Raw genomic sequence first — 24,798 nt, 5'->3', positions numbered from 1 at the left:
ACATGGAGCCCAAAGCCTTAGAGTCAAAAATCTAAGGCTCCGATTTTAATAAGATCTCCCTTCTAGGTCTTATATAGATACAGTCTAAAACAATCCAATAAATACACCATATCAGCCACACAACCTATACCAACAATACAACTCAGCAACAGTCAAATTACAAACTCTCAAACACCCAAAGTTACATTAAATACACTTAATGGGCAAAAGTGAAAAGCCTCTATGATTGTACTTGTACTAAATGATTCCAAAATTCTCCCCATTCTTCCCTAATTTCTTTTTTTTCTCAGATCTTTTAGTCAATTGAAAATTAGGTATATTGACAGACCAAAGCATTGTTTTGCAAGGGAGGCAAACAGCCGGCCCAAACCAGTCTCTCCGTGATGCCTTACCTGACCTTACCTGACCTTACCTGACCGTTCAGGCCTACCGGAATGGTACCCAGGGCCCACAGTTCATTTCTTAATCAGCTGAAGCCTTGTAGCCTTTTTTTAAATTGAAGTTTGATTACTTAAACTTTATAATTTTACCAGAATTGTCGTAAGTGTGGATCTCAGTCGGCAAACTCTTCTGTGAAGAGCTGAACTAAATATTTTAGGCTTTTGCCCGTCTTTCTTTCAGTCTCTATTCCGAGTACTCAACCTGCTATCTTAGTGCAAAAGCAGCCAGACAACGGCGAAATGCGCAAGCGTGGCTGCATGCCAACGAAACCTTATTTATGGGCCCTGAAATCTGAACTTCCATATACTTTTCAAACAAAATATGTTCTTCCACCGTTTAAAAATGCAGAAACCATTCTCAGCTCTCGGGCAGAACAATAAAAGGCAACAGCAGGCCAGGTTTGGCCTATGAGCCATCACTGGCTGATGCCTGATTTAGACTAACCCAAACTGCGTCGACAAAACAAGTCTGCAGTCCCCACAGGCCTCCAGCAGTAAATACCTATGGACTGACCCTGTTTCTCTCTCTCCTTCTGTTCTGGAGGACTACAGTGTGTGTCTGGAATACCTAGCCATCTAATCAACACATCAAACAGGGTAGTTTTGTTCCAAGGGCATAGAGAGCTTCAGCGTGAATTAAAATTCCCTCTCTCAAAGAAAGGTAACAATCTGTAAATAAAGGGGTGTGTGTGTGTGTGTGTGTGTTGAGGGGAGGTGTCAATTAACAGAGGACAACCACTGCAGCTTTCGCTTTTATGACCTGAAACACTGGACAAAACCACAGTCCGTTCGCACCAAAAAAACCCAAACAACAAAAAACAGATGAACTTGAGATTGTGCCTTTCAGAAGTCCTTTCCTAGGTGATGTCTCCTTACTGATACATCTCCCAGCAAAGAGAAAGAACAGTTAACACCAGCAACTTAAACACCCTTTGCGGAGGAAGGCAGACAGGTAGCAAACACAGAGCTACCAGCCCAAGCACTATAGCCACCATTCTGGTACATTCAAGAAACCTCTTGGCCTACAGTTTTATTTTACCAGTTAGTCTGAAACCGGCTTCTATCTGTGGCTTAAAAAAACCGCACAACCTCATCCACTGTCTAATTCCTAGGATGGCATACAATCCTGCCTTAAGAAGAGTTATTACAGGCCTATCTCAGAGATATTGCAGGTTTGGTTCCAGACCACTGAAATAAAGCAAGTATTGCATATAAAGTGAGTCACATGCATTCTGTTGTTGTTTTCCCAGTGCATAAAAAAAGTTATGTTTACACTATCCTGTAATTAAGTATGCAATAGCATTATGTCTGAAAAGACAATATATATACCTTAAGTAAAAAGCACTTTATTACTGAAAAATGCTAACCATCATCTGACAATGCAGGGGTTGCCACAAACCTTCGATCTGTAAAAAATGTTGTATCTGGGAAGTGCAATACAATGAGATATGTCTGTATAGACTTCAGACACTTTAGGCCCCTAAAAAGCTTCCAATAAAAAGAAAATTAGTTCAAAATAGATGTAGATGTTTCCCCAAGTTCAAAGAATTAGATGGAGGTTGGGATGGAGGCCATGGGTACAGTACATGGGATGAAGCCACACATTTGAGGGCCCTTCTACACCAGGAAGCCAGGATCTTTCACATATGTTAATTCCAACCCTGACCGGCTAACAACTCATAGATCATCCCCTGAGAAGACAGAGCCTTACATGATCTACACCTGCTGTTGCCCATGTCCTGAACCACAGAAACATGAAAGACTAACCTTATCAGGAGCCAAATAATCAACAATTCTTGGAGAAAGAGAACCATCCAAGCCCAGAAATTAGACTTAAACATTAGACTCCAGGAATTTTTGTCCACTGATTTCTTTCCTGGTCAGACTTGTGCTTTGGCTGTATTTTTACACTTACTGTGTATGCATGACAAGGCCATCAACAGGGCTCTGGACAAGGACGGGGTGTTGGGGAGAAGAAACCCTAGAAGGCAGGATACTGCCAGGCTGATGAGGAATCATCTTGTTATTTAAAGACCCTAAATTGAAAGATGTCACAGTATGTAGTGGCTTGTTTCCTAGTCTGTACCCCTGCCATATTCATGGTCCGCAATCATGACCTACTCCACTGAGCTTTCTTAGTTCATAACTCTCTAAAAGGAAAACTTTGGGAATTCCCTGGGGGTCCAGCGGTTAGGACTCCACGCTTCCACTGCAGGGGTCACGGGTTCAATCCCTGGTCGGGGAACTAAGATCCTGCAAGCCACACCGTGTGGCCAGAAACAAACAAACAAACAAACAAAAAAACACAAAAAGAAAACTTCTAGAAAGAGTGAAAAAGAGAGTATGAGCTACAAGCTACCAAAACTTGTAAAAATGAGTCAGTGGCACAGGAAGGACCAAACAATTGGGTCTGTGTGGTTCTGGGGGCCTGGGCCGTACTGGCCTCCATTCAATTAGCAAAGAATCTGTCAGGATGAATCAGACTACCAGCTGACAGGATGGCGAGGAAGGGGGCGGCCCAGGCTGAGCAATTCAAAGAGGCTTTCAAACGGCTACTTAACATGTCTTGTGATCTTTATATGAATTTGAGGGGAAGGCCACAAAATAGGTCTCTCAAGCTTTCAAATCTCCCTTCTGATCTGCCAATCCTGAGAGAAGAAAAGGGAAGCTATGAGGCGGCATCTCTGTCACTGAGATTGCTACACAGCAAAGTGCCACAGGCAAGTCCTCCCACACGGTCTCTGCCTGAACCCATGGTAAAAAGTAGCCCGGGGGGCTTCCCTGGTGGCGCAGTGGTTGAGACTCTGCCTGCTAATGCAGGGGACACGGGTTCGAGCCCTGGTCTGGGAAGATGCCACATGCCGCGGAGCAGCTGGGCCCGTGAGCCACAACTACTGAGCCTGCGCGTCTGGAGCCTGTGCTCCGCAACGAGAGAGGCCGCGATGGTGAGAGACCCGCGCACCGTGATGAAGAGTGGCCCCCGCCCGCCGCAACTAGAGAAAGCCCTCGCACAGAAACGAAGACCCAACACAGCCATAAATAAATAAATAAATAAATAAATAAATAAATAATTTAAAATAGCTTATTAAAAAAAAAAAAAGTAGCCCGGGGACAGCGGAGGGAGTTCTCAGCAGGGCAGCACGGTATGGAGCTCACCATTTAAAGCAAAACCACATCACAAAAAGCTGGTATCACTTCCCCAGTAATTCCAGCTCCGTCACGAAGTCCAGCACAGAGAACCTGACCTCCCGTGGCGACCCATGAGGAAGTTGCTAAGCAAGAAAATAGAATCACTGTTGGGAGAATAAATTCATGATCAGATCAAAAACTAGGTAACTGGATAACTGAAAGCTGGCTCTCCTTGGTCACTGCAGGTGACAGAGACTGGAACAGAAAAAGCATGTGAAAAGGACATGCCTCCTAAACGCCCTTCTCCAGGCAGCAGCCCGCCAGCCTCTGAAAAAGAAGTCAAGGCATCATCTCTCTGCTCAAAGCCCTCTGCTGTGGGTTGGACTGTATTCCTCCAAAAGATAAGCTCAAGTCCTAACTCCCCACACCTTGGAATGTGGCCTCATCTGGAAGTACAGCTGAGCTTTGAACAACGTGGCGGTTAGGGGTTCCGACCCCCGACCACCCAGCACCGTTGAAAACCCTCCACATCATTGGTGCTACACCCTCAGATTCAACCAACCGTGGACCGTGTAGTACTCTAGAACATACCTACTGAAAAAAATCTGTGTGAGTGAACCCGCACAGTTCAAACCCATGTGGCTCAAGGCTCCACTGCAGTATCTTTGCAGTAATCCAGTTAAGATGAGGTCAACCTGGATTAGGGTGGCCCCTACACCCAATGACTGGTGTCCTTATAAGAAAGCCACGTGGAAGACACAGAGACACACAGGGAGGAGCTGGCCGTGGAGTGAAGGAGGCAGAGAGGGGAGTTTTGCTGCCACAGGCCAAGGAACACCGAGAACTGCTGGCAACCACCAGAAGCTAGAACAAGGAAGACTCCTTGCCTAGAGCCTTTGGAGGGAGCGTGGCCCTGCCAACACCTTGATTTCGGACTTCTGGCCTCCAGAGCTGTGAGAGAATCAATTTCTGTTGCTTCTAGCCGCCCCGTTTGTTTGTGGCACTTTGAAAAGGCAGCCCCTTCCTGTCTCACTCAGGAGGAAAATCAGTGCCTCGTTACGACGTGACCCAGGCCTCCCCCGACCTGGCTGACTGTGGCTCCCAGAGCTCCCTGCCCACCAGGTGGCTGTGGCCACCTGGCCTCTTCCCTGGTCCTCGAACATGCTGCCACCCTGCCACCACGCGCCGGCCCACGCGCAGGCTGCTGCTGTCTCAGACCTTCGCAGGTGCCTTCCTCTGTGCTGGAAGGCTTCTCGGGAACCTGCACAGCTGTTCCCCTCAATCCTCTTTCAGGGCTCTGCTCAAGCCCCCTGTTCAGTCGGGCTCCCCCGCCCCCCATCGGCCTTCAGTGCCTCCTACCCGCCCCCGCTCTGTTCCCCCTTCCCCTGCTTTATTTTTCTCCATAATCCTCAGGACAAGCTGACATATACATTTTGCTTAACCTCTGAGAGGCCCGTCTCCCTCCGTATCGCTGGCTTGCAGAGATCGGGACTGTTTCACTGCTGAACCCCAGCCCACACTGTTTACTGAATAGCTAAATGCATTCGATCAGGGCAGGTGAAATTTTACTCAAAACTGGCTGTGTGACAAAAAAGGTTTCTACTAATGAAGCGGAACAGCAGCAGCTTCTGCAGATGAAGGGCAGGCTCAAGGCTGGGCTCTGAGGGGCCGGGAGAGAACCTCCAATCTCGGGGGGACTCAGGGGCTCACCACCATCCCTGGTGGAAGAGGGAGCAGTAAACAACTTTGAAACAGTCTCTTAAGAGTCCTCCTTATCTAAAAAAGTCAACTCTTACCTATAATTCTTGTCTCCAGCCACACCCTGTAGAAAGTGAGTTGGCCTGAGAAATGTGTGAAGCCAAATCTAAACATACCTCCATCACGGCATCAACACACACAGTTTTGTTTCTTAGGGGCCGAGGGGAAGGGCCCAGCGGGAATGTTCTGATAATGATCCTCTCCTACTGCAAATGTACAGCCTACTTAGGGAAGAAAGCCTCTGACCACCACATTCGTAAAAAAAATAAACAAATAAATAAACAAGAAAACCGTTGCAAATGAGCCAGGAGCTTTCAAACAGCCCCTGCTCAGTAAGGAGACAATCCCAACCTTTTCAAATGGCCCTAAATTAACACTTTTCCTTCCCTCATTTACATTTTCAAAACTTTAAACAAAAAAAAAGGCAAAAAAGGAAAGTCTTTCTTTACCTTGGGTTTTGGCCCCAGGGCCTGCCAGTTCTAGGTGTGAATCACAGGATTCCTTGCAAGGTGATCTGATGGGCGTTTCGGCTTCAGGGGTCTCAAAATTACCTTCAGAATCCGAGCTGCCAAGGGGGAAAAATGAGGAATTACCACTTTCAACGGTATTTCCGACACCCTTTATAGTCTACATATCCGCAAAGTCCAGTATTTTTGCCTAATTTTACAACCTGCGGGTCGTCAGCATGGACTGGCCTGTGGGAGCTGCTGCCGCGCCCTCCTCGGGCTTCTGTCTGGCCTCCTGTCTCCCTGAAATCTCCTCCATCCTCAGGAGCCTTCTTCCAGCACCATTTATTTTTGAGGTCATCCTTCCCTCTGATATCCCAAAAAAGCCCTTTCAACAGACTCCTTTTCTCACAAGAGCCCTTTCCTGGAAGTTTAAAAATTAAATTGCCCTCTCATTCTAAAAAAAATTAAGCCAATATTCGCCATGATGCCTTTTTCTTTGGCAGGCGGCCTCTACCTGTCTGGAACTCACCCGGCCAGAGGCCGAGGATGCTGTCACCTGCCTTCCGCAATCACACGGGTGACAGCTCAGCAGACACCACCATTTCTCACCAGCTGCCAGGGGCCTGTCATTACGCGACCTTCTTTACTAAGGCTGCATTTTCGGGACACAGGGGGACCCCCAGAGGGCCTGGGAGCGACTTCTTCCCCACAGGGAAGGCCCCAAGTTCCAAGGGGTGTGATCCACGACTGTGTGTGTGTGTGTGTGTGTGTATGTGTGTGGGGGTGGGCGGGGGCTGGGGGCTCGAAGCTTAGAGAAAGTGACCGAGGCAGACGGGGATGCAGAGAGACTGCAGATTCTGGGTTAGGTTCAGAAAGCTCATACTGAAACGGGGGTAAGAAAATACCCGGGAGGACAGAACATCCTGAACCTTCGAAGGCAGAGCGGGGCCCTGGTTACAGGCAGGGACGCAGCATCGCCATGAACACGGTTACGCGGGTGGCGACCACACACACGCACACAGAATGAGCCGCAGATGGATGGATGGATAGCAGCGCGTTTGCATTTTGGCAGGAACGCGTGTACTTGCCTGAAACTCAAGGATTTGGTCTCGGCTTGCGAGTCCTCCTCCTCGGGGTCGCCCTCGGGCCCTCCGGCCTCGTCCTCTCCGGCGACCCCGCCGCGCACCGCGGACCACGTCCATTTCGCCCACTGCACGGGGGACAGGATCTGCCAAGGGCTGAACGCCATGAGCGCGGCTCCTCCGGCTCCGGCTCCTAGGAGGATGGGAAAGGGGAGAGCCCTTTTTCCCTTTCAAAATGGAGGGAACCGGTGACAGGCGCCCGGACGCGTTTCCAGCGGAGGCGCGGATGTGGTTAAACGAGCGCCGTCGGGGGCCCGGGTGGAGCGCTTCCTCTCCTCCGGCTGGCAGCGCCGCTTCCTCCGCGTCCTCCTTCCTGAACGTGCGGCCACGGCGTCCCCGCGCCCGGCGACTCCCGCGGGGGAGATGCCTCTCCTGGGGCCTCCTCGGGGTCCGGGTCCGCGACGCCCGGCGGCTCGGCCTTGGCTGCACGGCGGCTCAGCTGCTCCTGGTCCCTGCGGCCCGGCTCCAGCCTCCTGGCTCCTGGCTCCCGCCTCCCGACCGGCTGGGCGCGCATCAGCTGCGGCGGAGCCGCGCCCCAGGAGCCGCCCCCTCGGACCGTACTACTCGCGCACGCGGGCGGGGGCGCCCGCGGCGGCGGCACTTTGAAGCGCGCGCGCCCGCCGGATCCCCCCGCCTTCGCGCACAGTGGTCGCGCCTTCCCTGCGGGAAGGGGCTTCTCGGCTCTGACCCTGGCCGCTGGCCGAGGACCTGGGCGCTCCCAACAGCTCCACCGGCGTCGGGAGCCGGGAAGATCCGTTTTCCGTGTACGTGCACGCTGGACTGTGCCTCCTCCCTTTTTATTTTTATTTTCTCATCTTGCTACTGCGACTTAATGGCGTTGGCGATACTGGATCGCAGAGAAGTTCAGCCCCTTATTATAAAAAACTCTGAGGCCGCTGTTGACTGTGTTTTCCCTTCCCTAATAGGACGGCGTGGAAGATTTCAGCCTGTTCGCCTTCAACCTTCAGATCCCTCAGCAACGCTGCAAGAGTAGCCAAGGGCTGGGATTTTGGATGCTTTGTGTCTCCTCAGTCCTCACTGGTGGAAGCGCCGTGGCCAGGTCTGGGGTAAAGGGTGCTAAATTACCCTGTGAAATTATAGCTTGATCCGTTTCCCATTCTCCTTTTTGAGGCTTTCTTTTCATAACTTCTAAGTGTTTGGTCTCTGACTCCGTTTGCTGCTTCCGAAGTCTGCCAACAGGCCTAATGATTTCAACATTCAAAATAAAAACCCTCTATGTTTGAAGGAAGAGGCAGGGAAGTAGCAGAGCTCTCCTCTGATTTTCTTCATTTTTCCATCAAGGGATTCTACTTAGGGATTGCGCCTCTCAGAATCACCAAGGCACCAAGCGAATCTGCCTCGAACAACCGGGCTTCATGATCTCCTTGCCTGGATAAGGCGTTTCTTGTACTATTGTTAATTTCCAGAGTTGCAGGTTCCCCCAGAGACAGCAGCTCCAGAATTTAGAACAAAGTCAGGCTGAAACTGCCACACGGACGTCGCCACTGAAAGGGGTTGGCACAGCAAACTGCTGATGAATCGTGACTGTCTTACACATTTGATAACAAAAACAAAAGCAAAAATAACGCAAGATCAGGCGTGGCAGGTAGTCTCACCATAACAGACGGATGGGGGTTCGCCTGAAGTCTAGACTAGAGGGCTGGGGTGTCTGGATGCTTTAGAATTCATCCAGCTCCTTCCCAGAGGTAAATACAACTGTCTTGACCATACTGGAGACTACGAAGACGAGAAATAAGCAGGAGTCGTTTTTTTTTTTTTTTCAGGTCTGCATGAAATATGCCACAATACTATCTAACTGGTCATATTTTTCGGTTTATGGCTCACCACACAAACCTTCAGATTTTAAGGTCCCCCCAGGTTCCTGGATCTGACACGTGTTTTGTTGCCCATGTAAATCTGTAGCTGGCATACAGTAGGTCCTGTTCATTCTTCCTCCTGAGCAGTTCTCGAATCTTTTCCCTCCTCTGCATCCCCACTGTGACTGACATAATTCCCACACTCCCTAGTTTTCATAGATCTACTGTAAATGTGTCCAATTGGTTCTGCCTCTGAGGGTCGTCTCGGCTGGGGTCACCCTTGCCTGGCTGATCTGTGACTTGTGCTCTAGTCTTGCTGTCCCTGCTCCCCTCTCCTCCGACCCTTTGTAGTCGTAGCCATAATCTCTACAGAATTGGTTCTGAACCTTTAATATGTCCAAGAATCATCCGGGGCCCCTCTTTAAAAGTCCAAATCCAAATTACCAGCAGATTCTGGAAATCTGTATTTTGACCAAGTGTCCTGGGGAATTTCTTCCACAGGATAAATTTGGGAAACAATGACTAGCTTGAGCCAACTAACTGCTGCATCAGGAACAATCTCCCTTTTGCCTGCAGAGTTTTGCACCCTCTTCCCCCCGCCCTGGCCTCCACCCCCATGTCAAGCCCCCAGGCCTTGACTGCCCAAACATCCTTCCTCACCCAGCGCAGGTGTCTACCCTGGGAAAACAGACTGATTTCTCCCTGCTTTCTACCATCTCTATACCCCGAACATTCAGAGAGACTTTGACTGTGGCCCTTAGGTAGTTTTGAAAGAGAGTACCATTAATAGCTACACCAGGACAATAGGCATAAACCAGGACGTCCCAGGACATAAGGTCACCCTACACTTAGCGCACTACATATAACATATTTGTTTACATGTCTCTCCCACTTCTGGACCATAAGCTTTTAAACGGCAAGGACCACGTCATATTTACGATTTATTTTTGTTTCCCCAGAAATCAGGACAGGGCCACACACACTCAGTAGGGTGTTCTGTAAATGTGCAGAAAAGGAATATTCCAGTTTACATCAGACCTTCTAAGTTTGGCTAGGGTGACATAAATTCCTAAAGCCTGACTCTTCTGGGGGAAATCAAGATTTCGAACCAGCATAGCACAGAAACCAGATGAGTGATGGCCCCAGCAAGACAAAGCCCAGACTATAGAGCAATTTCTTGAAATTAGAGAGGTAAACGCCCAGATTTCTGAAAATCTCTGCAAACTCCTGGACTTAACGTGAACAGCAATAAAGTAAGTAATTACTCTATAGCCTGAATTATTTTTATTGTCTAGAACAAATAATGAGGCTGATATGTCAATTTTCCTGTAACTCTGGTAAAGACTGGGCAATGTTTGACAACCAAGGAAAACCATCATTTTGCTGCTAAGCCCTTAGCTTCAAGGAGCAGAATGTCTGCAAATGGAATGTCTTTGTTTTGCAAATGACCCTAAGCACAGGAAGGGCCCATCCATTCTCTTCCTTCCTCTGTTCCTTGCCCTTCACAGACGCTTTGGATCAATACACCATGAAAATCTAAAATGAAACTCCCTGAAACACTCCACACTGGTGGCCAGGCCAGGCACACACCTTGCCGCTAATGGAGGCTCCAGAGGGGTCGGTGAAATGGGTCTCTCTGGTAAAAAGTAAAATAAAATAAAATAAGATAAAATATATGAGTAAGCAAATTCACACAGGCAAACAACTATCCATTTAGTGGTGCAGCTACTTTGAGAACGTCTGGGGGAATGTGGCAGGAGGGGAGGGCAGAGGCAGGGTGGGGCCTGACCGGGAAGGATCCCTTTACTGTTACGGAGTAGATCTTAACTCAGACTGAGCTGGACCTTGCAGTAGGGGGAGCAAACACAAGTCCCTACCTAGATAGTGTGAGGGAGCGACGAGGCCTGGGTGGCAGCTGGAGAAGCCTGAGGAGGCTAAGGGGCGGCCCGACCCAGTTCCTGGTGCCCATCTAACAATCTCCCAAGAGAAACCCAAATCCTGGCTTTTATAAGACGTCTTCCAAGCTTTCATGTTTGTTTGTTTGTTTGGCTGTGTGGCATGCGGAATCTTAGTTCCCCGACCCGGAATCGAACCCGTGTCCCCTGCAGTGGAAGCGTGGAGTCCTAACCACTGGACCGCCAGGGAAGTCCCTAAGCGTTCGTGTTCTTACTAATTTCAATTGTGTTAAACCTTGTGGAGGCCATCGCGGTGCAGGACAAATACAAGCCATGTGTGCGCCTGCGTGGCCCACGGAGCCTGGATGGGCCGAGGGGAGTCATCACGCTTTGGAGCCAGTAAAAAACACTTCCATTTAGAAAGATCATTCTGGAAACAACCTGCGGGCTGGGATGGAAGGAGTGAAGACTGGGAGACGCCTGAAACTGCTGTTTTCCCTGCCCCAAGCCGCCTGAAGAAGGCAGACGGCTTCTCCTCCAGAGGGTAAAGAGGCAGAACTGGAATTAGCATCCTTATCTTTCACTCAATCCCTGGTCGGGGAACTAAAATCCCACAAGCCGCGCAGTGCGGCCAAAAAAATTTTTTTTTAATTTAAATAAATAATAAAGAAGAAGAATTGGAGCTGTGAGCAATCCAAGCACAATTTACAACAGAAGGAAGAGAAAACTGCTACTGGGAAGAAAACCATTTCTGACAGCCAGTGAAATGAGACAGTCGGTGAATTTCTGACCGCCCGTGTGTACGATGTTCCGGAGAGGATGAGGGCGGGGCCAGGGTGGCACTAGGGAATCACAGAGATAAAGTCACCGCTGAGAAAACAGAAAGGTCAGGCAGGCAGACCCATCAACTTATCTGTATTTCCTAACAACTGACGAATTTGGTGAGCAAGAGATACACCTAATTCAATTAACATGAAATGCCAGATTGATGATGTCACCAAAGTGGCAGGGCAGCTCTGGAAGGGCTGAGAAAAAGCTTGGTCCCATTCCGACTTGAAACGGCCAGTGGCAACTAGGTTTAGGTGCCTCAGCGGAACCTCGACAGACCATGTCCCCTCCCCACCCTGCTTTTTGAGAGCCGCCCTGTTGACGGACTGAGCTTCCAAGACACGGTGGGGCACTCTGGGCGTGTGCTCACGCCATCAGCCCGATCACTGAGCTAAACACCCTCAACCCTTAACCTTTTTCTACTCGAATATTTAAGTGATGAAGGTCTCTAAGATGCAATGATAAGAGTATCTTATACAATAAAGTTTCATCTGATCTCTACAATCATTCTCCGGTAGTGCGGCAGGTTTTCTCATTCTCAATTTGCTGATGAGGTAACTGAAGCAGAAAGGGCAGCCACCTGCCTGAAATTGCACCACAGAACTGAATCTGGAACCTTAGTCTCCTACCTTTCAGTACCCTTCCTTTGCTTTGTGTCAAACCGGAAGAAAGCAGAAAGCCCTTGGAGCCACTCGGTAGCTTCTGGTTCCATCAGCTGGACAGCCCTCTCAATTTCTTGCAGCTGCTGCAGTCCTGGCTTCCTGCTTACCTGGCACGGGCTGCAAAGTCACAACTAGGAATACCTCACACCACCAGTGAAGAGTTGCCACTGCCAACAACGGCATCTGAGGTATTCAAATAAGTTCAGGTTACAGTCTTAACCTTGCAAGATGCGATGTTATCCTTAACCTGGAGGCTATCATCACCTAGAGAATCACAATCTTCCCTCCACCACCCAAACACGCCCAAATCAGGGAATTTGTAGTATGCGTTTACACTGAAAATTACATCCTAAAGAGAACCTCCTTTCTCATTTTTTTAAAACAGAAAAGCTGGATTTATGTCCATAGCTAAAACTCTTTCAGAGCTCCAAGAAGATTAAAAGGGATTCAGATTGCATCCATTAAAGACTTGGCCAAGCTCCCCACCTAGGAGACCTGCTCCAGATTTTGCTCTGGTGAACAACTCTCGTCAGATCCTCCCTCTCATCTATTTTGTTCTGTATCACAAAAACAAAGTTTGACTTCTCCAGAAAGTTATGTCATTCCACTTAGGTCAGGGGTCCCCAACCCCTGGGCCATGGACCGGTGCCAGTCCAAAATAAAATAAAACTCCCCCAATAAACCTCCCCATCTGCTAGACGAGAAGAACACTGATCAGATGGCCCAGATTTTCTGAGAGCATCCTGATATCAAATATTCTACCCAGTGTCCTCATAAAGACTTGTCCCCATTTTCATTTACAAAACATTGTCACCAAGCAGTTAGAAGGTACAGATTGGGAAGGCACTTGGAAAGGGCAGCAGAGAGTCGCTGGTAGGAGGATGTGGAGAGAGGTATCCTCTCAGAAGAAAGAGTAAAAACCACAAGAGGGTTTCCAAAGTAACTGGGAAACCCACTCCACTGAAATCTTCACTCTGGGCACGTGGGGGCAATTTCATCACAGGACCTCGTGTGTTTGTGACCAAAAATCTTCTTGTGTTTCTAAAAGAAAAAGATCAGAAACTAAGAAGCAAATTTCATGACATGATATGCAGCCTACTGTTACTTCCAGCTTTTATCTTTTTATGCTAAAAGTTTAACTGCCATAATTTGGTTCTGAAACTACATGTGTGTGAAAATTCAAGGAAAATATGTTCTTTTACATCTCTGTTATAGTACAAAGCAGGGAGAGGGGAAACCTGTCCTTTTTGTGGGTGTTAACATTTGTAAAAGTGCCAAATATTAACACACTGCTGATAAATATAAGCTAAATGACTAGCTGGATGGGAAGACATAACAACGTTCCAAGTTGGTAAAATTAAATATTGTAGAGACGGCAGTCCTACTCAATTAATTTATAGGTGTAATGCGATTTCCAGCAAAATTCTTAGGGGATTTTTCTGAGGATTTCGCAATAGTTTTCAAAAATTTATCTGGAAAAATAAACTGGTAAGCATACTTTAGATTCTTTTAAAAAATGTCAAGAAGGGGATTAGTTATGCAAGATCTTAAGACACATTTATGCAAAAACAGGCATATCCTTGTTCTGTGAAACAGAACAGAAAGCCCAGAAAAAAACCCTGTAAGATATAGGAAGTTGTTATATGATAGAGAAGAGGTTACAATACAGTGGGGAAGGGAAGATTACTTAATAAATGGTTGAAGAATAATTGGTCGGCAATGGGAAAAAGCTCAAATTCAACACTTACCTCAGAGCATATACCAACATAAATTCCAGATGGATTAGATGGCTAAATCAAACCATGGGGAGAAAACAATCTAGAAGCAACAGAATCTGTCAAAGCTCTGTCAGAAGGATGACTGTCCAAACTTTGGAGTAATTAACGAAATCACACACAAAATAAAGATCGCAGATTTGGCTCCATTAAGAAGAGGAAAGCTCCTGAATGTTTGCCTTCAAATTAAAAGGCAAACAGACAGGCTGAGGAAAATAGTGGCAACCCAAAGCTCACACTGTTATTACCTAAGGAACTCATGGAAACCAGTAAGATCATCCAAACCCAACAGAGATGTGAGCAGTTATAACTGCTTACTATGTGTCGACACCATTATGAGCGCTTTGCAAGAATTATCTCATCTTAGTCCCCGCCCCCTTGCCCCACAGTCTCATGAGGAAGGTATTATTACGGCTCAAAAAAAAAAGTAGGACAAGTTGGCTACGTTTTCAACCTCTAGAGCGGGGGCTCTTGATCTGGGCTTAGTAAGGAAGGACTTCAGAAAATCATGACTTCCTTGAAATTACATGAGAAATTATCCCTGTGTGTTTGCACCCATCTCTCCCCCTCCTCTTCCCCAGATACAGTCAAGCTCCACTCCGGGAACAATGCTTTAGGCTGATTAAAGATGAATTTTCGAATCTGAAAGAGGTACCAATAGAAGATTCTCTTCCCCCATCACTTACAAGGAAGTTTTAACCCAAGAGGCCCATACTCAGAGAATCCAGACCTGCCAGAGATTAATACAAGAAGCAGTGAGCTTGGCTGACACGCCACAGCTGGAAAGGAGAGGAGGACCCAGTGGGCAGCCCGTGGGTCTAATGTAAGTGACTGGTGACCAAAGTGTGACACCCTTGTACAAGCAGCCAAGATGCCATAAAAAGGGAGATTTTCCCAGGGATCCCTACTGATACACAGGAGTCTCCTCAAAGACATACAAAATTGGGCCAGGATATAAAAGGTGCTCTTCATGAGGGGGATGCAAAAGAATAATTGTAACATCTTTCTTTTGGGGATGCTGTCTCTTTTTGGTGTACTTCCTGTTAAAAAAAGAGACAATAAGCCCCAAACGGAGTCACCTGTGCTAAGCCCACGGCACCAAACCGAGACTTAATACCTAACCTGACTGCAGAGTCAGTCCCTTCCAGGAATGTGATCTTAACCAGACAGTCTGGAATTCCCTGGGCAGCCCTGGGGAGGTAAACACCTCATAGCCCCCTGCTGCCTCCCAAAGGGAGGTGACCTTGCCTGAAACAATCCGCTCTTTGCTAGCTCCCCTTTCCTGCCCCTTCTGTCCATAAACGCCTTTTACTTTGTGCAGCTCTGGGGAGCTCCCTCCTATCGGCTCCATGGGCTGCTGCCCAGTTCATGCATCATTGAAAGAAGCCAATTTGACCTTTCAATGCACTCAGCTGAATTTTGGTTTTTAACAGATTTGGTGTCAGTGACGGGATCCAAAGTGAACTTCGGACAGCTTCGGGGACAAAGAGAAACACAGGCCTTGCTGCCTGGAGAGCCCTTTGAGTTCCCGGCCTTTCCCACCATTTCCAAAGGCTGCGTGTAAATGCTTCTCAGTTCTGAGCTCGGCTCTCTTTGCATTGAGCTCCCAACCTCGTTGGCGTTCCAGTCTGCAATTCCCCTTTCTGGAAACCCCTTCCAGTCCGCCGTCCTCACTTGTGGTTCAGTGCCCTCCCCAGTCCTCAGTTCCGGGTTGGGAATTGCTGGTGGTGTGGCCAGTCCACAGTAACATCTCTTAGTTACTGCTGGTTTGTTAAGGTGCACATTTGTCTCATTTTGTGTATATAAAGGCTACGGCTAGTGGGAATCTCAGAAGCCAAAAAAGCTGCAAAAATTGGTGGGCATGCATCAAACACTTAAAGGCCATTAGGGCACCCGCCACCTAACACAAAGACTCTGTGTTAGGATAAGGTGGTCACAGGACAGGTTAGATTGACACTAGGTCACCTACCAACCTCAAGAAAGTTTCCAAGCAATGAGGTACACTGTAAAACACTGCACAATCCCCAAGCCAGCAGCACATCCCTTTTAGTTATTAGTTTGGCTCCAAGAGGCCCAAAGGCTTAGCAGAAGGAAGAAACAAACAAAAAAAGGAATGGGATCTTTAAGCTCCAAAGTGTCAAGCATGCTACCTTTCAGCACAGCTGCTTATTTTATGTCTAAGAACTATGGCTTTGCAAGCTATAAACATCTACAAAAATGGCAAAATCTTACTAAAGACAACCTAGAATTACAATGACCACTGTGACAAAAGTTCCAAGTAGATAAGATCATTTAAGAAGTGCACTTAAAAGCAAAGGCTCCCAAGTCAAAAACAGAATGGGATACCTATTTTAATTAGCTTCCAGAAGCCTCCGAAAGGCTTCAAAATTCCAAAATAGCTCCATGGAAAGATTCTTTGCAAAACAGATAATGCAAAGCTAAACACAAGATGTACCTGAAACAAAAGTGTGAGACCAACATAACTCCTACTGCTCCCCTCTATTCTCCTTGCAGCACTCACTTTTTTCTAGTAATCCTCTGTCTGAAAGTCTTTCCATTCTGAAGAGGCCACAACACCATAAACAAAAGTCCACCAATTTAGTGGCCGTGCAGACACCCCCCATATCTACTACTCTCAAAGGAGGACCCTCTTATGGGCCCTTCCCAGAGTTGATGAGTCTCTGAAGAATTTTCTGGTAAACCACTTAAACAGCCAAGGAAAACTAAAATTAAAATGAATGAGAAACCTGGCCAAATTCTGGTAGATACCGGTGCTACACTCTCTATGTAAACTCCACATGGAACTTATAGATGGGATCCAGGAGAAACTGGCAGAAACCACCTAAGGGTGAGAATTCTTATCAGAGACAGCTCTTCCAGATCTGTCTCTAGTATGCGGTAGAGAGAGGAAAATAAAATATCTTTTGTACTGATGCCGAAAACTCGGCCTCTGTGCACTGGTGCTCAACTGAATCTTGGAGACAAAGTTTTGGGTGAAGTAGAAAAGAATAGCTTTACTGCTTTGCCAGGCAAAGGGAGACACAGTGGGCTCATGCCTCAAAAACTGTGTGTCCCAACCCAAGACGATCTGGTGAGGAGTTTTATGGCAATGTTTCAAGGGCAGGGTTGCTGATAACGATCAGGGTGTGTGCAGGGCCTGCACTCCTTCAGTCTGGCCTGAGGTGGTCTCCTCCCTTGTCTCTGCATCCCCTCCCTTCCCTGATTAAGAACTGTTCGAACCTGCCCTTTGGAACTCAGGGAAGGTTATGGGGGCTGGAGTCTATTCCCTACAAATAAGAAACGGGGGACACAGAAAGGCTTCCTTGCCCAAGAGCCTCACAGGGTCCTGCTCGGTTTCAGTACCCTCTTTGGAGATGCCTCTTGAGTCCAAGTGGTTGTTCAATACTGCCAGAAATATTTACTGTTTGTCCCGGCTGACAACTACAAAGTAGCTCTGTGGTCAGAAACTGGCCAAACTGCAGAGCCTGATACAAATTTTTTTAGGCCTTCTTCCCTAAGCTAAAATAAAACTATGTACCCAGAGGGAAAGAAAAACCTTCTAAAGCCCTTGTAAAAGGATATATGGGTGGACCAGCCTATGATGTCATTTAAGTTGCAGCCCAATTCCTTGAGGAATTAAAAGCAACTGTCTTTATCTCACATATCTTTGCAAAATCAGAAATTTGGCTCCAGAACTCTTACTTAGGTCATCTCTTTAAAATACCAACTTCAGGGAGGTACTTCTTATCAGAAGGAAAACAAAAGGTTATTTTGAAACTTAGGCAACTGAAAAATCCTAAATGTCTTCTCCACAAATATTAATAAAAAGCTTTAGCCATCTGAGCAGGCAACCTTAGATTATTCCATCTGCTAGAAATGTAAGTTGGATCCAATCTCTTTTATAACTACCTGATTCACGGCTAAATTTTTAAACAGAAGCTATAAGGTCTCTGTTTGCATCTGTCTGTATGTGTATGTATGTCTATGTACATGTGTTGTAGATACATGGTATTTTCCACCTTCAGATGGTATTACTAAATTAATTTGTAAAAGAGCCCTATTTAACTGGCTTGAAGAGAATTAAGCACTTGTATGTATAAAGGATTCTTAAAACTCTCAGAAATATAATAGAAGCTAACCCAAATGTTTTTCAAGTTCACGTGATCTGAGATAATCTTTGGTAAATAAAAGGTAGTTTAAGTTTTTTGGATTAATTAAAATAGGTATGTCTTTAGAATTATCAGCATTAGAATAATGCCGACATACAACTTTATCCTACTTGGGTTTATTGGTCAAAGAAGTTCATGTTATCTCTGTTATGAAATATGTCAGCAAGAAAAATAGCTTGGGATGACGGTTGACTTTGTCTAATGTCTTATGAAGTTTTTGTGGTTAGTCTAAACATAGTTATCAAGAACAAGTGAATTAAATAGATACAGTGGAATAAAAGTTTTTATGTGAACTTTTGAAATAGTTTCCCCAAATCTTTTTGGTAACCTGAAACCTTAAAGTTTCACTAAGTTAAATTAGATGACGGATAGTTATTAAATATCTAGATCATTTCCAAAAAAGATTAAATAATTACTGAACACAGGTTTGTCCATTTTGGGCTTCCTTTTACAGAGGAACTAAAGACATTTGGGTTTATTAGTAAATATGTTTTGTGCTACACTGAAAAATTTACTATGAGAAAGCAATTGTTTCTACAGATTATAAAAAGTATTTACAAATTTGTCAAGCCACAGAATGCTAATATAAAAGATAGTCCACAGTTGTTTACCTCTTTATTTTCACTAAAAATTAAGGTTTTTTAGAGTTAAAAATTCTAATATATATAGTAAAATTAAAGCTACTAGAAATAATAGAAGAAACATCTCTGTGTGAAAGGAGAGCAGGATGTGTGTTTTTGATGAAAGAAGGTATGAGGAATGGAGATGCATTTTTGTTGAGGAAAAGAAAGTTTGTCCTACAGTGAGACTGGTTATTTCAGAACAGGAAAGAGGAAAAACATAGGACAAAACTGTAGACGGATTGTGGAAAAGGAATCTTGGTAAAGAAATTTTATGTGTGGTCAAGATGGCTAATATTGGAATGAATTTATTTAAGTTCAAAAAAATGAAATGAATTTTGGTGCAAAATGAGAACTGGTTTTCTCTCTGTTAAAAAGACTAATTTTTTTTTAGACTTTTGGTCTGCTTTTGAGAACAGTTGTGAAAGTTTCTTTACCTTTTAAGTAATCTGCCTAGAAAGCAAAGATTCTGTGTTTTGCCAAAATAATTTTCTGTGACAACTACTTAACTTTCTATATTTGCCTGCAAAGTCTTCAATTGTCAGTTTGGTTAAATGGATAACTAAGTATTGTTTCACAGTTACCTATGATCCTATTTGAACAAGTGTTTTGAAACCTTTGATGTTTTTTGGCAAATGCCAAAAAATTAAATTATAAATAAAGTTTTTTTGACCTTGAACCAACTTCGAAATTTTCCAGAGGGCCCCTGGAACATCTCAAAAGATTTGTTCTCTCTCTCCTTATAAAAAAGGAGATGTTAAACTAATTAGGCTTATTTGATATGTTAAATTACATGGGCATTGTCAAATAAGAAAGTAATACTAAGCCTTCTTGATGTTGTATTTGTATAGGTATATTTTGTAAGTGTTCTAGAAACTCTGTGAAATTCCTGGAAATCTGATATGTTGTGGTATAATGTTATCAGTCATAATTCTAGTTATTCTCTTAAACTGTTGTATATCACAGAAGTAACTACATTTCCTTATCAAATGAACTCTTACCAGATCTTTAACAATGGGTATTTTAAAAGTCTTTGACATTTACAGAGTTTTGTCTTAGATGTTTTTGCAAAAGTGTTCCTACAATAGTACTTCATCTTCAAGGAGATTCAGGGAAAGGACTTTGACAAGTACAGGTTTCTAATAACTCTAAGATCATAAAACTGAACAGAATTCAAGCAGAACAAGTATAATTACATGGGACTGAATGAACTGAGGATGATCATAATTTTTAATAATATTTTTGTTTGAAGCACTGCTGGTTCCTTAATGTTTAGTTTTTCCAGATTTAAAGAAATCTTTCCTCTTAAGCTCTCTATGACTTACAGCAATTTTGTAAAGTATATCTTTGTAAACAAAGATGAAACATTTACTTTTTCTCCCTACCTGATCTTTCCAGAATTTGGAAAATCTTGGGTATTCTTTTCATGGCAATGTAATTCATTATTAGCATAAGTTCAATAAGAATCTGTTCTCCTTGTAAGAGGACACAACTGGAAACGTTGACTATATTACCAAGTCTTATATCTGAGAGAGATGTGTATAAATTCAGACATAGCACTGAGGAGATATATATAGATATAGATATAGATATAGATATAGATATAGATAGATATAGATATAGATATAGATATAGATATAGATATAGATATATATCTCGAACTGTATAGCTTTAAAAACTGCTTGGAAAAATCAGGCTGGTCCCTTGCTTATAGGGTTCCTGGAGGCCTTACTTCTAGGTGAGTAAGAAAGGTCACTGCCTGATGGCTCAGGAACCTCAGGATATTTGGGGGGACCTTGAGAAGAGAGGAATTCACCCAAACTATAGGTATTGTAGGTAAACTCTAATGGTAAGTCCTTGGCTTGGCTTCCTGGCCTCAGAGGCTTTTAAGAGGTCAATCTGAGATTCCTTACGAAAAGTTCCAGCAAAGCAGTCTTTAAAAGAGCTTATATGGTCAATCAATATTCTTGCTGCACTTACGTAAATAATCAGGCCAAGATTAATGGAAGCAAGTTAGTTTTACTGTGATTATCTTTGGTTTTAAAAAAATGGGGTAATTGAAGAGAGAAAAATTATATTTGCACCTTCATAGATATTAGATTCTAGTTCTGTTAATTGTTTTTGAGGTTTTGTTATATACCTGTAAACTGGACTATGCCCTGAGTTCTTCTAGTTTCCTCAAATAGCTGGCTACGACTCTCCAAACTAAGTTGTCCAATTTTCTCCCACCCTTCTGATTTGGAATCACTAAGAACAAAGATTGCCCCTGAATCTCCCTGGAAGGGACTATACCAGGTCCTCTTCACTACCCAGATGACTTGAACAAAAGGTATATATCTCACAGTTGAAGAAGTCTCCACTGATATCTGGTCCTCTACACCAGCTGTTGACCTCAAAATCAAATTGACTAGGAAGAGACTTAGCCGACATTGAGGACTTGCGTCCTCCCAAGACACCAGATCAAGACTTCACACTTTAACTAAACATGCAACCCTTTCTTCTCATTTTCCTTCCTTTACTGTGACATTGGCCTGGAAAGATAATGCCATCATCCATATCTCCCAGGCCACTGTTAAGACAGGTAACCTCTGGAATTTAGAGTAACTTTTAATTTCAGGGTAGGAGATCTACTTCCCGAATGCACTACAAAACCGAACTCCCAGCTTGAATGGGCAAATGCAACAATTCCTGAGAATGAACTCATTAACCACCTTAGTGAAAGTGGTTTGTGCTCTGGCAGGATTTACCTTTGTCTGTGGTGGCTATCATTCTCCTTGGGCCTATGGATGCCTAGATGGCTGGTGCATGGCTGGGCAATGCCTCTTAGGTTCTCTAACTGTGCCCCGAACTGTTTACCAACAAACAAAGACACATCATTGGTCAACTCCCCTGAATTTGCCTTGTCCAGTTAGAAAAGACTTAACAGGAGTCTCTCATGATTTAGGATTCACTTCCCTTGGCAGTGCCCTACTTCCCTGGTTTGGAGTAAATGTACATGAAGCTATGATCAGGAACCTCTCCTCAACTCTTGAAAACATTGCAGAATCCACTGCTAAGATGATAGCTGCCGAACCAAAATCCTTAGACTTTCTGGCCAAAGTTGTTCTTGGTAATAGAAAAGTCCCTGATTATCCTTTAGCGGAGCAAGGAAGTGTCTGTTCTGTGGTCAACACCACCTGCTGCACCTGAATTAACTCTTCTGGGGAAGTTGAAACTCAGTTACAGAAGATCACCAAACAAGCCACTTGGCTTAAGACGGTGACTCCTTCAGTGGGGTCCTTCTTTGACTTACTTGGTTTTGATTGGTTTGGATCTTGGGGACCATGGCTCCAAAGTGCACTCCAAACACTGGGAATTAGCTTGCTTGTGACAATCATTATAACCCTGGCACACTGTATTTTCCTTCTTTCTTTCTTTTTTTTTTTTTTTTAATTTCTTGACCATGCCACATGGCATAAGGGATCCTAGTTCCCTGACCAGGGATTCAGCCCGCGCCCACTGCAGTGGAAGTGTGGAGTCTTAACCACTGGACCACCAGGGAAGTCCCTGCATTTTCTAAAAAGGTTTAAATGCATGTCTGCAGCCGCTAACCTCCAAGCACATGATCTCCCTAAGACTGGAAGGCCAGAAGAGGAATGAAGAAAATGACCAGCTGAAAAATTGTGAACCTGAAGTCACGACCTGTGAATACCACACAGAGGATCAACAAAAACTGAGAACTTCAGAGCCGTAGCTGGGAGTGGTGCCAACACCTTAAATTTCGATCCCATTTCTCAGTTAAGCTTGAGTCTGATCAAAAGGGGGGAATTGTTCAAAAAGAGACAACAGGCCCCAAATGGAGTCACTTGTGCTAAGCCCACGGCACCAAACCGAGACTTAATCCCTAACCTGACTGCAGAGTCAGTGCCTCCTAGGAATGTGATCTTGACCAGACAGTCTGGAATTCCCTGGTCAGCCCTGGGGAGGTAAACACCTCATAGCCCCTTGCTGCCTCCCAAAGGGAGGTGACCTTGCCTGAAACAATCCACTCTTTGCTAGTTCCCCTTTCCCGCCCCTTCTGTCCATAAAAGACTTTCACTTTGTGCAGCTCTGGGGAGCTCCTTCCTATTGGCTCCGTGGGATGCTGTTTGATTCTTGGATCACAGAATAAAGCCAATTTGACTTTTCAGTTTACTGGGTTGAATTGTTTTCTAACATTCCCTTGAGGGTGGTTTCTTCCAGGACACCACGTTGATGGCGCAGATGGCACTACCAGGAGCCTTTCTTCCCATCTGGGAGAAAGCGGGGACCGTGGTGGGGCTCAGCGCAGGAACGAGGCGTGGAGCAGGCTGCCGGGCCCCATTCTGTGGAGCAGGAAGCTTAAGAATTTGGGGAGCGCTCTTTAAGAAAATTACAAACGAACCTTGTGAACACAATGCCAAAGCCCCTCTGGAGACCTAGGAAGGGCTGCACAGCGAGGGGTCCTGAAGTTTAAGCTTCATTAGCTTCATGGTAAATTCAACTGGGTAAGTGAAAATATTGATACCTTGAGGGAAAGGAAGGTTGGATATTGGACAAGGATATTATCTTCTTTGGGGAGATTTCCTTGAAAATAATATGATTTTATAAATCCAGAAATACTATATAATAAATGAGTCTTTTTCCAATTCAAAGGCTAAAATAATAACTGACCAACACTCTATAAATGAATTAACCATTGTTGTCCTTTGGCTGTAACACTAACTGGTGTTAGTGACGATTTCCAGCACTCACCCAAAAAGTATTTTCTTGGAAACTGTTTTCTTACAGACTCATAATTAGTCAAGAGATACACACACACACACACACACACACACACACACACACACACATATATATATATATATATATATATATATATATATATATATATATATACAGGCCACACCACGCGGCTTGTGGGATATTAGTTCCCCGACCAGGGACTGAACCCAGGCCCTCGGCAGTGAAAGCTCAGAGTCCTAACCACTGGACTGCCAGGGAATTCCCAAGGTATCCTGTGATTATTATCTTACAGAACTAGCATAAGCAAGGTTATACTTACGGCTCTTTTCGGCACCTTAACACATATGATATAGGAATATCATATGTATTTTCTATTTCCTTTGGCCAAGGCATAGCTAGCTACTGAGTAGAATGTATTTGTTCTCAATTCTTTTCTGAACTAATAAGTCATTGACTCCAAGCCTAAGCCTCCACCCTAGATCTCACAGAAACACAGGAATTTTTAGCTGGAAAGGCCCTTTGTCAAAGATCCCTGGGCCCAATATCCTGCTTCCAGACAAGCAGATGAGTCTCTGCATTAAGGATTTCCTGAGGAGTACCAGACACCAAAGTTTGCAGACTAGGACTCAGTCCTCTCAGGTGGGACGTCTGAATTCTAGGCTTTCTCCTCAACTCTGAAGGATATTATAGGGAAGCAAACTTCGCCACCTCCAAATGTCTCTTTGGCATGTGGATTATATCAAGGTGGAAACAATCAAGGCACCAAAACTCAGGAAGAAATTCTGACCTTCTCCCAACTGACAAAAAAAATTCAGATAGAGGGCCTGTTCCCAGGATAGAGCTGTCACCAGAGACGTCTGCAGAGAGTATGGGCTCAGTACAGTGGGCGCAGGACCTAGAGACCAGAGTCCCCGCTGGGTCCCATTGTCTCTGCAGGGCCCAGCAAACAGTTGTGCACCAAACATTTGCTTTTCCATCTTCATGTGAATTTCCTTCCATCCCTTCGAAGTCCCAGCCACTACCCCCAGCATCCTCTTTTGTCTTCAGCTGAAGATGGTATATAAGGTGAGGGTTTCCGCCATTTGGGGGAGTTACTCGGTTATCCTGGGTCTCTCCCATGTACACATGTTATTCAACTTTTGTTTGATTTTCTCCTGCTAATCTGTCTTACGTCCATTTAATTCCTAGACCAGCCAGAAGAATCTAGAAGGGTAGAGGGAAATGTCTTCCTCCCCAACAATATGCACAGTTGGTATGTGTAACAGAGATACAACATCCCTCCCCAAATTCACCTCATTTTAGAAGGCAACATGAACTGTTTAATCAAGAAAAGGAGGGCTTCCCTGGTGGCGCAGTGGTTGAGAATCTGCC

At 45.1% G+C, this 24,798-nt stretch overlaps 1 protein-coding gene across 15 annotated transcripts in view; it reads right to left on the bottom strand.

The window, feature by feature from the left end:
* TACC1 (transforming acidic coiled-coil containing protein 1) overlaps window positions 1-24,798 on the bottom strand; it is a 114,006-nt gene that overhangs the window by 52,003 nt on the left and 37,205 nt on the right. For 7 of the 15 annotated variants that reach the window (XM_057537416.1, XM_057537417.1, XM_057537421.1 and 4 more), the window contains exons 1-2: window positions 6,865-7,025; window positions 5,777-5,892 (exon numbers count right to left, since the gene is read on the bottom strand). The exons of 2 other annotated variants lie outside the window; for them this stretch is intronic. In XM_057537416.1, the coding sequence (XP_057393399.1) occupies window positions 5,777-5,892; window positions 6,865-7,025 (277 nt within the window). Of the gene's footprint in view, window positions 1-5,776; window positions 5,893-6,864; window positions 7,026-24,798 lie in introns of those variants that run through there. 6 more of the 15 variants (XM_057537426.1, XM_057537420.1, XM_057537423.1 and 3 more) reach the window with 2 other exon arrangements.

The sequence above is a fragment of the Balaenoptera acutorostrata genome, chromosome 21 (assembly GCF_949987535.1).
Source record: "Balaenoptera acutorostrata chromosome 21, mBalAcu1.1, whole genome shotgun sequence".
In the NCBI taxonomy this organism is placed as follows: Eukaryota; Metazoa; Chordata; class Mammalia; order Artiodactyla; family Balaenopteridae; genus Balaenoptera; species Balaenoptera acutorostrata.
Note: the sequence above shows the minus strand (reverse complement) of the source record. Positions and strands in the feature narration are given on the sequence as shown.